This window comes from Mercenaria mercenaria, chromosome 12 (genome assembly GCF_021730395.1).
Source record: "Mercenaria mercenaria strain notata chromosome 12, MADL_Memer_1, whole genome shotgun sequence".
In the NCBI taxonomy this organism is placed as follows: domain Eukaryota; kingdom Metazoa; phylum Mollusca; class Bivalvia; order Venerida; family Veneridae; genus Mercenaria; species Mercenaria mercenaria.
The window spans coordinates 26847788-26862005 of record NC_069372.1 but is presented as its reverse complement, the minus strand read 5'-3'; the positions used below and the strand labels follow the sequence as shown (position 1 = coordinate 26862005).

At 36.0% G+C, this 14218-nt stretch overlaps 1 protein-coding gene across 1 annotated transcript; it reads right to left on the bottom strand.

Annotated features, from left to right (window-relative positions):
* Positions 1–403: 403 nt before the first annotated feature.
* Positions 404–14160, bottom strand: LOC128547285 (malate dehydrogenase, mitochondrial-like). The gene is made up of 8 exons (XM_053519512.1): positions 14006–14160; positions 10108–10360; positions 9748–9857; positions 7317–7442; positions 6838–6942; positions 5946–6017; positions 4287–4442; positions 404–1422 (listed from the first exon to the last, which is right to left on the bottom strand). Exons 1-8 carry the CDS (start codon positions 14069–14071, stop codon positions 1288–1290), a joined length of 1023 nt encoding a protein of 340 aa, XP_053375487.1. The 5' UTR covers positions 14072–14160; the 3' UTR covers positions 404–1287.
* Between the last annotated feature and the right edge of the window lie 58 nt (positions 14161–14218).

The window sequence follows — 14218 nt, the reverse complement described above, 5'->3', positions numbered from 1 at the left end:
ATGTACATCTCTCACCACGTAAGCAGATACTGTAAAATACCACAATAATTATTTCACTGTAAAAATGAGTAAAGAAAGACGGATGACCCAACAGCTGTGTCCAAAATTGCTGCCACTGCAGGAGTTAAACATTGATACCGATATTTTCTTTAAAAGAAATGCTATATTTTAACTTATATTCATCACTGAAACAGGGGAGCACTTTAAAACGTTTCCAGAAAAGTTGTTTCAGTCATTTATTTTACAGAAGGTACAGGATATAGTAGCCCTGTATGTACTGCACATTTTAATACTCAGAATTAAGCAATACCTCCTGTTTTAAACACACGGATAAATATTGTTAGAGCAATTTACAAGTAGTTAACTTATTTACTCAAAAGTTATACAGACAACAAAGAAATGATAACAGGTTACTTTTTATTTCACCATAAGAAATCATTAACAAAAGTACATTAATAGGTTTAAGTATATAGTAATTTCTCTAGTTTGGACTGAAAGTGATGATTTTACCATAAGAATGATCCCTACAGATTCAATGCTGATGAACAAAATATACCCACTTTTTTCTGGAAATGGTTTTACATTATGGCAGTTCTAGACACCATGCAAAGTAACTACAGCTTTTGTCTCCACAATTTGTTCACAATTAACAGAAAATTCCACAAATGTATGACATTTTCCATTTTATAATATACTGTATGCAACGAACTTCAGAATGTGTAACAGCATCTATATATACAATAGCACTTTCTAAAACATTCTTCTTACAAGTATCTAAGTATATCTGGTACATGGTCTGTGTCATAGCACATGCTGCTGGCAGGGTGATATTTATTTTTTTTTCAAATTTTTTTTCTGCTGTCTACAATAAAGACTATTCTATAAAACTGACATTTGGTCAGTACCAAGCTATTCAACCACTATTTTACAAGACCTGTTCACAGTATTTCAAGAAGTCTATAAAAAAAAACACTGCAATGTAAACAGAAAATACCAGACACAATAAGAAGCATGTTCATGTTTTATATTACAAAATAAACAAACATGTAACGCAAGAATGTGAACACATTCCAACTGGTGATGAGTAACTAATTTAACCGTTCACGATATGACTGTCTACATATAAATAACGTGCAAGAAAAGCAAAGTAAAATATGTCTTTACTATAAAGAAATTCATTGTAAAAATATGCTTTTTTACAATCCAATAGAATCTACATTGTCTCGTATATTGTCTCTTCCACTCCATTCAGAAACATGCTGTTTATTTGTTATCTGTTGGAACATTTCATTTTTTTGATGCAGTTACAAACTCTTCTCCCTTCTTGATGTTAGCCTTGAGTTCACCCACTGCTTCATCCACTAATTTCTTTTCATAATCAATTAATTTTCCAGCTCCAAGGTTCTGCTCCACTCCATTTTCCTGTAAAATAATCAGCAATCATGTGATATATAATCACAGCATTTTTTATAAAGGAACCAAGACCGAGCTAACAAAAGAAAACTGTGTAAGTTATTTTCAGTCTTGAGTACACTGTGACCTTGACCTTTGACAAGATCAAAACTGTGCAGGAAAAAGCTAGGTCTAGTTATTGACTGGAAACCATTTTCAGTTTCAAAGTCAGTGAGACTTTGACCTTTGACCACCTAAACCGAAACAAGGGTCACCTACTAACCATATGTAGTAACAGTTTTGACGGCCACTTACTCAAATGTCCAGATATTACGGTTTATTGATCAGGAACCATTTGAGCCATGCCATGAGAAAACCAACAAAGTGGCTTTGCCATCAGCATGGATCACCAACAGATTCTCTAATTCCAACAGGCTTTGAAAGAGAACAGCATGGATCCTGACCAGACTGCGTGTTTGCACAGGCTGGTTGGGATCTATGCTGGTCGCAAAGCCACTATGTTAGTTTTCTCATGGCATGGCTCAATTAAGTCTATAAGATCATTGTGACTTTAACCTTTGGCAAAGAGGCCCTAAACCAACATCAGTCATCTCACAACACGCAATTATTTCATGAAATATAGGAGTCTTAAGCCATCCTTTCTATATTGATATGAAATGATTTTCCGAATAGACATCAGTGACCTTGACCAATAAACCAAAACAAGGGTCATCTAATGACCTGAAGAAATCATCGTTAGATGTTTGACCACTGCAAGCTAAAGTCCTCTCCAATTTTTTGATAACTCATTGTCACTTTGACTTTTGACCTTCTGACCCCCAACTCATCAGAAGTCATAAACTATCAAAGACAGAGTATTACTTCTGTAGTTAAAAACATACACATACTTCATTAATATCAATTTATTGGAAGGAAACCAACAGAATTAAACTAGAGTTGTCAAAGGATTAACGAACTATATCCCCACAGTACTGCCTTGTCACAGAACTAAGCCAATGTCAAAGCCAAATTTGCTTGAACTTGGACCTACTGACCTCAAAATCAAGAGGTCATCTGCTGGTCATGATCAATCTCACTATGAAGTTTCATGATCCTCAGCGCAAGCATTTTTAAGTTATTGTCCGGAAACAGTTTAAAAGCTCTCAGTCACTCTGACCTCCATGATGTTACACCTATGTACCAAAATTTATGACCCTTGGCCAAAGCATTCTCAAGTTATTATCTGAAAACTGGTTAACTGTTCAAGGTCATTGTGACCTTGACCTACTGACCTCATTGTCGAACTTGATCTGTATTTTCTGATGTTACACCTGTGTATCAAAAATCATTTGAATCTGTCCAGCCTTTCACAAGTTATTGTCCAGAAACCATGAAAACCAACTGACCAACAAGCTCACTCCTATATTACCCACAAATTTCATTTTTGTGAGGGTATAATGAGCATAACAATATACCCACTCTTTCACAATTACATAGTATTCATACAAAACAGAAAATTGAAGTAGATGGAGTGAAACACAGAATATAGTCCTATAGTAGTTGGACAGTAACAAGAGCTGTCCGTAAGACAGCCAAGCTCGACTATTCGAAATATTGTCCCAGAAGCAGGAAAATATTACCCAGAAAGGTTAAATATTAAAAGAGTTTTAAGTTCAAAAGGGGGCATAATTTGACCAAAATGCATATCAGTTATGGGACTTGCTGCTATCAACTAGTTTTATAACCCCAAAGGCACGTGTGAAGTTTTAATTCAATATCTGCATTAGTTTTGGAGATAGAAACTTGCATGTAAAACTTTAACCAGAATTTTCAAAGTCCAAAAGGGGGCATAATTTGCCCAAAATACATGCCAGAGTTATGGGACTTGACCCAGTGAGGTTGGTAATTGATCTAGAAAAAGACAAAAAAAGTTTCAAATCTATATGCCTTTTAGTAATTGCTATATGTACTTGCACGCAAAACTTTAACCAGGATTTTCTAAGTCCAAAAAGGGGAATAATTTGCTCAAAATACATGTAAGAGTTATGGGACTTGATCCAGTGAGGTAAGTAATTGATCTAGAAAAAGAAAAAAATAAGTTTCAAATCTATATGCCTTTTAGTAATAGCTGTATGTACTTGCACGCAAAACTTTAACCAGAATTTGCTAAGTCCAAAAGGGGACATAATTTGGCCAAAATACATGTCAGAGTTATGGGACTTGACCCACTGAGGTTGGTAATTGATCTAGAAAAAGAAAAAATAAGTTTAAAATCTATATGCCTTTTAGAAATAGCTGTATGTACTTGCACGCAAAACTTTAACCAGAATTTTCTAAGTCCAAAAGGGGGCATAATTTGGCCAAAATGAAGGTCAGAGTTATTGGACTTGCTGCTATCAACTAGTTTTATAACCCCGAAGACACATGTGAAGTTTCAAATCAATATCTGCATTGGTTTTGGAGATAGTAACTTGCATGTAAAACTTTAACCAAAATTTTCTAAGTCCAGTTTCTAAGTCCAAAAGGGGGCATAATTTGCTCAAAATACATGTCAGAGTTATGGGACTTGACCCAGAGAGGTTGGTAATTGACCTAGAAAAAGATAAAATAAGTTTCAAAGCTATATGCCTTTAATTGATGGCTGTATGTACTTGCATGCAAAAACTTAACCAAGGTGTGACGCTGACACCGACGCCAGGGTGAGTAGAATAGCTAGACTATTCTTCGAAAAGTCGAGCTAAAAACGTCTCACAATTAAAGAGAAAACAGCTTTTCACAATAGAGTTAGTTTGTTGAAACCACATGCAGTGAACAAGTTCACATTATTTATCTGTTACAACTTTCAGTGACATACATATATATGTTTTACTGTAAAACAAAGCAAATCTACTTACACCAAGGAGTAATGGGTTTGCGAAGTAAGTGACACCATCTATGACATCTGAACGAACAAATGCACACTCCACCTTGTTATCAGCCCCTCCCATTGCCTCCATCAGATTCTCTGCAAACTTTGCTGCAGCGTAAGCCATGGACAATGTTGCTGAACCCTTTAACAAGTTAAACTCCCAAGTTCATTTCAGGTTGAATACTAAATTGTACCCAAATTTCAGTGATAAACAGAGAATATTGTTATTTTATTAACAAAATATTTAAATATTTAAATATTTATAGCTTTAAAATTCTGTTGTTTTGGACAGACCAGCAATTTCATTGGGATTTAGATTTATGGATATCAACTTTTAAAGATTAAATGAAATGAAACTGCACATGTTCAATGGACTCTGATTTAATGGATCCACAAATTCAAAGAAAATTGTCCCCACAAATACTAATGTCAATTTATATAAGAGCAGCGCCATGACAAAACCAACGAAGTGTGTTTGCGACCAGCATGGATCAAGACCAGACTGCGCAGTCAGGATCCATGCTGTTTGCTTTCAAAGTCTATTGCAATTACAGAAACAGTTAGCGAACAGCATGGATCCTGACCAGACTGCACAGGCTGGTCTGGATCATGCTGGTTGCAAATGCATTATGTTGGTTTTCTCATGGCATGGCTCATATATACATGAAAGGTGCTCTGAAATCACCATGGTCACCTAACAAGGATTTAAACTGGAATATGTGACATCTAACACTTCATCATGAAAGTTCATTCTGAAATTTGTGCAGTAAATGCAACCTAAACAATGTTAAAAAAAAGTTTACTGCACAGTTGTAAATTATGTTGTGCTGTTTACAAGTACAAAATGTACTTGTTCAATCAGGATCTTACAGCAGCATTCCAGCTTTTGATGGATGAGGGAGGAAGATTCCCCCACTGCATCATTTGAGGCATGGGTGTGGACAGAATCATTCATTCTTAACCCCAACGTTATGTTGAACCTACAGCAATGACGTGCAAATGATTCAAGCAAGCTACCCTTAAATCTGTCATAGAGGTCCCAGACCAAGTTTCATGAACATCTATTCAGCAGTTCATTCGAAGTCTTTCAAAGACTCTATTTCTATTTTTAAGCTTCTATGTGCAGTCAGGAGGGACCATCATCTACAGTAATATTTCTCATCAAATTAAGCAACCATACATCATGTGGCTCATGAGAGGAAAGCTTTATCTGTGGCTCCCCTGAACTGCAGACCAGTAGAATCATTTGAACATACTTTTAATATAGAAGAATTCCTTTCGAGCTATTATCTAACTGATAAATTTATTTAGTTTTTTTTTTTTTTTTTTTTTTGTTGGGTTTAACGTCGCACCGACACAATTTTAGGTCATATGGCGACTTTCCAGCTTTAATGGTGGAGGAAGACCCCAGGTGCCCCTCCGTGCACAATTTCAGCACGAGCGGGCACCTGGGTAGAACCACCGACCTTCCGTAAGCCAGCTGGATGGCTTCCTCACGTGAAGAATTCTACGCCCCAAATGAGGTTTCGAACCCACATCGATGAGGGGCAAATGGTTTGAAGTCAACGACTCTAACCACTCGGCCACGGAGGCCCCAAATTTATTTAGTATTTCCCAGGTGCTATACAGACTCAACAACACTTACAGCTCCAGCCTTGGCCTCCACAACTTCAGTTCCAGCATTCTGTATCCTAACTGTTAATTTCTCACGAGTATCCTACAAATTAAAACCGAAAAATGAATCAATTTTCAAATACATGATGAACTGTAAGGTTGCATACTATATGTAAGTTTAATACTACAGCAGCACTAATACTGAAATCACTTCATTTTGTAGGTGTGAAATTGTGGTTTTAGCTGGTCCATGCAATTTTGAATAAAAAGATTTCAAGTTTGTTGTTGCAATGAAATCCTCAAAAATTATTCCCCCAAAATATTAATGATACCACAGCTACTAAACATAAACCAGACATATTTTATTTAAAATTACTGATGAACAAGATTCTACTAATACATGTACATAGTACATACTTAATTTCAAAGATCTTTTAACTGCTGGATAATAAAAAGCAAACAAGATGTGTGGATTAAAGAAGAGAAAAAGGTGAGACTTCTTGTTGAAATCAATATCATCAAGTGTTACAGGTTTTCCCATTCAATTATCAGTTTTGGTTTGGTTTTGTTGGGTTTAACATCGCAAAATCACAATTATGGTCATACTGTGACTTTCCAGCTTTGATGGTGGAGGAAGACTCCAGGTGCCCCTCTGAGCACTATTTAATCATGGGTGGACATCTGGGTAGAACCACCAACCTGCCAGCTGGATGACTTCCTCACATGTAGAATTCAAGTGAGTGAGGCTCACATTGCTGACAGGCAAGTGTTCCAAATTTCAGAGACCTGAACCATTATGCCACTGAGATCCCTCCATCGTCAGTGATTAAACAGTGTATCAGTGGTACATTTCTGTAAACTCTTAATACCAAACCTAACAAAAATGTTTACTATCGCTTAAAGATATCTGAAACTAGTGTTACCTGTGGGAAGGAGACAGGAGGTGTGCACTGTGATATCAATGGCACTATCGTTACACCACTGTGTCCTCCAATAATTGGTAGACTGACTGACTTCACATGTAAATCCTGTACAAACATACAAGTATATCTCTCTGTGTTCAATGTTGTTTTTCATAATTTGTTCAAAAGCATTCCACAAAATAATCAATATTCATAGATATGTTAATTTTTTAACACTTTTTCTTCAAAACAACAAACTGTAACAGCTAATTTTAAGACAAGTTTTGCCTCAATTGGTTTTACCAGGTAATTTCCAGCTACTACCATACTTATAATTAATATAACATTTTATTGAAAAATACAGCTGCTACTTCTTAAGCTGCAATTGTTTAATAGTTTCTATATTCAGAGACCTTAATAAAACATTATATTAAAATGTTCATGAAAAACTGAATAGATACACAGGATATAATTTGCAATAATAAACTACACTATATTACCTTAGCTTCTGCAATAAATGTGCTAGCTCTAACAGCATCCAGGGTTGTAACACCAAAAATTCTTTTTGGATCATAAACACCTTCTTCTTTCATTACTTCAGATGCAATGGGAACAGTTGAGTTTACCTGTAAGTAAAGTGATGCAACTATAACTCCTCCATTTTAGAACCCTTCAACTGGCAAATTTTATGCTGATGAAATGCAACACTAACACTAGTACTGAACATTTCTACACAGTTTGGTTGAAATCCTATCAGTAGTGTCAGAGAAACAGTCCAGACAAATTTTTGTGACAGATAGCATGAAATCAAAATATCTCCCTACATATGGGAAGACAAATAGACAAGCTAAGAATGAAAAATATCTTTACACTTAGCCTTACATTTTGAGAAACAAGAGCTGTCACACGTGACAGGAGACAGCGCGCTCGACTATTTCGATGCTGGATAGTAAAACTTGGCACATCTGAGGAAGCTGGAGCTGTCACTGGAGTGTTTAATGACTCCAATGTGGAACAAGATATTGGACAATAGCTTAAGTTTATGTCAAATGTATTAAGTAATAACAGAGATAAAGAGTAAGTGTATCAACATTTTTATTGAGTATAAAAGGGACATAATTCATGCAAACTTTCTGTAATGTTCAGTTAATGGGTGGTGGTATTAAAATGTGCAGTTGTGAAAATTGTTATCAGGTACTGACCAAACTTACACAGCTGACACAAAATTTTATACCACTTCGATTAAGTGCAACACTGATATCTTTTATGTGACAATAACTCAATTTTGATGACAAAGAGCTTTGTTTGGACATACTAGGACATACTAGACAAGTTTTGTGCCAAATAATATCATTCTATGTCACAGATAACAGCTCATATGGAACAATTATTTTAAATCTGAATCAAATCCATTTAATAATAACTGAGATAGAGTGAAAGTGCATCAAAACTTTAACCTGAAATTCCAAGTAAAAAGGGGAAATAATTCATGAAATATTGGTGGGAGAGTTATGGCTCTTGTGCCATATGATGTGGGAGATGATGAGGAATAACTATTTTAAGTTTGAAAGAAATCCATCAAGTAATTACAGTGATAAAGTGAAAGTGCATCAAAACTTCAACCAAAGTGACAGGCGTGGAAGAACGCCGACGCCGGGTTGAGTATGACAGCTCTCCATACTTTGTATAGTCGAGCTAAAAACAAGAGCTGTCACTATTAGTGATAAATGCCCCAGAGCATTTATGCCAAGTTATTTTGAAATCCCTTCACTGATGGCAGAGTTATGGACCGGACAAGAAATGGACCATGTTAACCTTTAACCTCTAAGTGTGATCTTGATGTTAGAGCTAGGGGTCAGACGAAAACAGACCCTGTTAACCTTTGACTTCTAAGTCTGACCTTGACCTCGGAGCTAGGGGTCTGGGTCTTGCGCATGACACATTGTCTCACGATTATGGTAAACATTTATGCCAAGTTATTTCAAAATCCCTTCATGGATGGCAGAGTTATGGACAGGACACGCAACAGACCCTGTTAACCTTTGACCTCTAAGTGTGACCTTGGAGCTAGGTCTGGGTCTTGCGCATGACATGTCGTCTCATTATGATGAACATTTATGCAATGTAATTTCAAAATCCCTTCATTGACGGCAAGAGTTACAGCCCGGACAAGAATTTACATGGACGCACGCACGGACAGTGCGATTTTAATATATGCCCACCTTCCGGGGCATAAAAAGATCAAACAGCACCAAATCATGGAAAGAAAGGGTTATTTCACATGAAAATTGATAAGCATATAAAACATGTATATTACTCTATAAAACAATTGTCAGTTTACTGATAAGATATATACATTCAATTCCAGAAAAGGACTACATAAAGGGGCCACATTTTTGGACAGTTAAACACCTTTAAAAACACCATTTTCAAAGAACTATTACATACATGTTCATTTTAATGTATTTGCAGTAATGTCCCCATGTTGCAATTTCATATACTAGGTGGAACGTATTTTTCCACGTTTATTTATTTTTTATTTCTTTGCAAATGGCATTCATTTTTAAAGGGGGATAACTTTTTCAAATATTTTAAGTATCCATCGTACTGGACAGTATGGCAGAACATGAAATGGTCAGGTAGATTGTTGGTAAAGATGTTGTTTGTCTATCAAATATTTCTGTATTTTGGCGATATACTCCAAAACCTTAAGAGTGTTTTTACCTCAACAGTAAACTGCAGCCTGCTGTATTTTGCAGTGCTGCCCAGACTTCTAAAAATCAAGCACTGCAAACTCGATTTTTGTTAATTTGATATACTACATAACAGTAGATTCTTGAAACATAAATCTAAATTCTGCCTTCTAAATAGAACTATAGAATATATTTATAAATTCAAAAGCAAAGAAAAGGGATAAAATGTCATACATACTGGATTGGTTATTACACAGATCATGGCTTTGGGACAAGTTTTAGCACAAGCTCTCACTAAATCTCTCACAATGGATGCATTTGTGTTGAATAAGTCATCTCTAGTCATCCCTGCAATTTATAATTGTACTCAGTAAAATCACATTACAAGTAATTGCTAAAATACTATCAACAGGAACTCAGGTTCTATTCCTTTAAATAGGCTATAAATATTTTTGTATAACAGTGAAATGCCGCACTGAAAATGTTCTATTGAAATAAATATATCTTTTTGAATCATTCATATTATAATAGCTTAAATCTATGGAAGCTATATTCAATTTTATGTGTTACAGAAATTATGTTACTGCTGTAGTATTACCTGGTTTTCTTGGCACACCAGCAGGAATTAGTACAACTTCTGCCCCTTTAAGACAATCATCTAGCTGTTCTGGTCCAAGGAACCCCTTTACTTGTGCCTTTGTTGATATGTGACTAAGATCTGCTGCTACACCTGGGGTGTGGGCAATATCGTATAGGTTAAGCCTTGACACAAATGGAGACATCTTAAGAAGAAGAGACAGGGGCTGTCCAATCCCCCCACTGGCACCTAGCACAGCTACATTTGAATTTGTCTGGAAAAATAGAATTCAACAATTATATATACAACTGCATGCATGCGTGCGTATGTCTGTATTATGTATTTGATGTGTGTTGTATCTATGTATGGTACTGTCTTCAAAATGCATTCTGGTTAACTGATGTCATGCGCATAAGTAAAAACCTTCAGTGCTCCAGATAATTTTTTGACACTTGGGGTAATTACAAAAATGTACCCTAAGTTCTAAAAACATGGCTGTAAATTGGAAAATACTAACAAAGTCAGGGGTACCTGAGATGTTTAAACAATATTCCAGTTAATGGCATATTTTTAATAATTACATAACCTCTGTTTTCAACTTTGTTTGCTTTACAAATAAAATTTAAGCTGAAAACTCTTGCCACAGAGAAAAAGACGCCCATCTTTCAAATTTTATTGTTGTTTTTAACCATTCCTTAAAAATTGTCCATTACATCCTGCACAACATGGTGGGACGATAGCTTTGCTGAAACATGCTTTTCAGCTGAGGAAAGTTCTCATTATTTGCGTAATTTTCTTTTGAAGCCATAAATAGGTGTAAATTGTTCGTAAAGATAACAAGAGCTCGTAGAACACGAAATGCCCCCCTTGATGCATTTAGTAATTGCACAAGGAACAGAAATTATTTGGTCACTGTACAAAAAAATTCTGTTCTGGGTCAATGTGACCTTGACCTTTGACCTATTGATCTCAAAATCAGCAGGGGTCATTTGCTGGTCATGATCAACCTCCCTTTAAGTTTTGTGATCCTAGGTCTAAGCATTCTCAAGTTATCGTCCTGAAATGGTTTAACTGTTCCTGGTTAATGTGACCTTGACCTTTGGCCTACTGACCTCAAAATCAACAGGGGTCATCTGCTGGTCATGACCAACCTCCCTACCAACTTTTATGATCCTAGGCCCAAGTGATCTTGAGGTATCATCCCGAAACTGTTTAACTGTTCCGGGTAACTGTGACCTTGATCTTGACCTTAAGTGATCTCAATATCAATAGGGGTCATCTACTGATCATGATCAACCTCCCTATCAAGTTTCATGATCCTAGGCCCAAGCTTTCTTGAGTTGTTATCTGGAAACCGTTTCACTGTTCTGGGTCACTGTGACCTTGACCTTCGACCTATTGACCTCAAAATCAATAGGGGGTCATTTGCTGGTCAAGACCAATGAATCTCCCTATCAAGTTTCATGATCCTAGGCCCAAGCGTTCTTGTGTTATCATCCGGAAACCGTTACACTTTTCTGGGTCACTGTGACCTTGACCTTTGATATGCTGACCTCAAAATCAATAGGGGTCATCTGCTATTCTGCTGGTCATGACCAACCTCCCCATCAACTTTCATGATCCTAGGCCAAAGCGTACTTGAGTTATCATTTGGAAACGGATTGGTTTACATACTGATAGACATCTGCAAAACAATATATACCCTTCGAAGGGGGGCATAATAAAAAACATGTGCATAATGTAATATTTCCTGAGCGTCAAATACGCAACTTATCTGGAGCACTGGCCTTGGGCATCACCAAACCAACCCCTCCTACTGGTGCTAATAGTAATGTGATACTTTCTGCTCCAGAAAATGTTATTATTTTCAACCACTGTTTTAGCCACTTAGTGGACACATATTTATCTTGTGTAAAGGTAAAGTTCTGAAATAGTTGAAAATGACTGATGTTTGGGTGCTGACTGGGTAATGGCTCAAGCTCACTCATGCAAATGGGTATTTCACTCGCACAAACAATGCAGTATTATTTTTTTTTGTAGTTTAAATTGCACTGGATGAAGCATGCTTACAGCATATATCATTAACCAATCTTTTTATGTTTTCTGGGATACTTTTGTTCCATCGTGTTTTTTTTTTGCACTTTTGAATGCAGTTGGAGATTAATTCATCCACAATATCCCGAACGATGTGTTTTCACCGCAAAATGTGCTCTCCCCATAAGATGTCGGCCAGTCTCGGTGACACTATATCATCACAAACTGATAACTGTCTTTGTGGAACAACAAAATATCTTTCTATTTTGTTTGTTTGTGCTGCAAAAATGTTTTTTCTGTGACCTCTTTTAGTACTAGAAGTGGAATATCAACCTGTTCTGCCATAACATATAACCAGTCTGTTGTCTAGCGTTAAAGTCTCATACCTGTTTTATAATACGGAAAATGCGATGCGCCAATAATTTATAATAAACAGGGTATTAGGAATTTCAATTGCGTTTCATAACGCACACTGTATGAATCCAATTGGGTTTTCTGCAACTTCAATTGCGCAAATACGCAGCTTATCTGGAGCTCTGCATGTTGTAAATTTCTGTGATGTCATTACTAAATTTGTCTCATACAATGATGATTCTCACAAGTGACACATTCTTCAAATTAGTTCAATTACTTAAACTGCTGCAAATATTGAAAATGTGACTGCAAAGATCTTGTTTTTCTGTTATTGCCTTTGATCTTATAAACCATTGGTTGGCAATAATGACCTTTTTGCATTTGATTTTCACATATTTTCATTACTACTGTTATTTGTTTCATAGCTAATTCTAGCTATATATAGCTAATTTGTGACTTTTCTGGGACCTGTTTAGTGAACATATCTGCATCATTTTAAAAAGTCTGATTAAAGATTTTGAAAAATCTTTATTTAAAAATGTGATTGAAATCATAAAACTAGGGAGCATGTTTGATACAGATTCATTAAGGAATGCTAAATATGGAATTTATTACTCTGGGACAGGCACTGAATAATCATTGCCCTGTTTTAGGTTATATTGCAGTAATTCGGTCAAAAATGTGCTTCCCTTATAAATAGATCCTAGTTTTTCCATTTTAGTGCATTTGCGTGTTAACAGGGGGCCAAATGAGCATCATATTTCGCTCTTGAAATGTATTTTGCATAAAATAAGAAACATGATGCTTTCATATGAACATTTCAAATTGGCCAAATTTGATCTTAGTTTGGTCTGATGTTGACAAGCCTTAGCAGCTTACATTACATTGATGGATTTCTAAATAAGTAAGTATAATTTCATAATCATATATCATGTTTCAGAGTTGTTTCCTTGAAAACAAAAGTAGGGTGTTTATTCTGCGGACCGTTTTATGAAATGCGGCAATATGAGGGTACCAGACTTCAACTGACTTAACTGCATAAATTTCACTGCATACAATTCAACACCCCTTTTTCTACAAAAATACAAAATTTGTTTTCTGGAAGCTAATGTATCTTGTGGAAAATATGTCTACTACGGACTGAAAATCTAGAAACTGGATCAAAATTGATCTGAAGTAGCTGAATTTTATATGAAACAAAGATGAAAGAACAATGTCTTTAATTGGTATATAGCCTTTACTCAAGCCAGTCAAGGGTGTTTTGGTTGTCTCCCTTTGCAATGTCCTTCAAATCAGTGTACTTGACAGTTTCGTCATGCATGCCAATTTCTAAAGAAAAATTGATGCTTACAAATACCCATAGCTTGACTTGACAAGCTTATATATCCCCTGAAAGTATCTTTCGCACAAATGTCATTTACAGCATCCCGATTTTCTTTAAAAACTTGCATCCGAGCGTGCTGAAAATCGAACTTGTCTTCCTGCAAAATTTAACTCATTTGAAATGACATGGTGAATCTAACATATTTACCTGTAGGGTAGTTGAAAATGCACGGCTAAGTAAGCAAGAAGTTGGTCTGGCAACGCGTGAAAGCATTTTTAAATGTTACTTTGACCGGCGTTTTGCAGACAATATGAAACGGCAAGAACACCGGAAACGGAAGTACGTTTATGTGTGCGCGCATGTGTCTTTATTCTTCCGCACATAACAACACTTGCACTATTTATAACCTATTAAAACCTT

What these genes read in the sequence shown, in the direction of transcription:
- LOC128547285 (XM_053519512.1), bottom strand. Translation starts at nt 14,071, where the DNA reads ATGCTTTCACGCGTTGCCAGACCAACTTCTTGCTTACTTAGCCGTGCA. An exon ending in CATTTATTGCAGAAGCTAAG is followed by an intron (nt 6,943 to 7,316) that starts GTAATATAGTGT and finishes ATGTTTGTACAG; the next exon opens with GATTTACATGTGAAGTCAGT. An exon ending in CTCCTGTCTCCTTCCCACAG is followed by an intron (nt 6,018 to 6,837) that starts GTAACACTAGTT and finishes TTTAATTTGTAG; the next exon opens with GATACTCGTGAGAAATTAAC.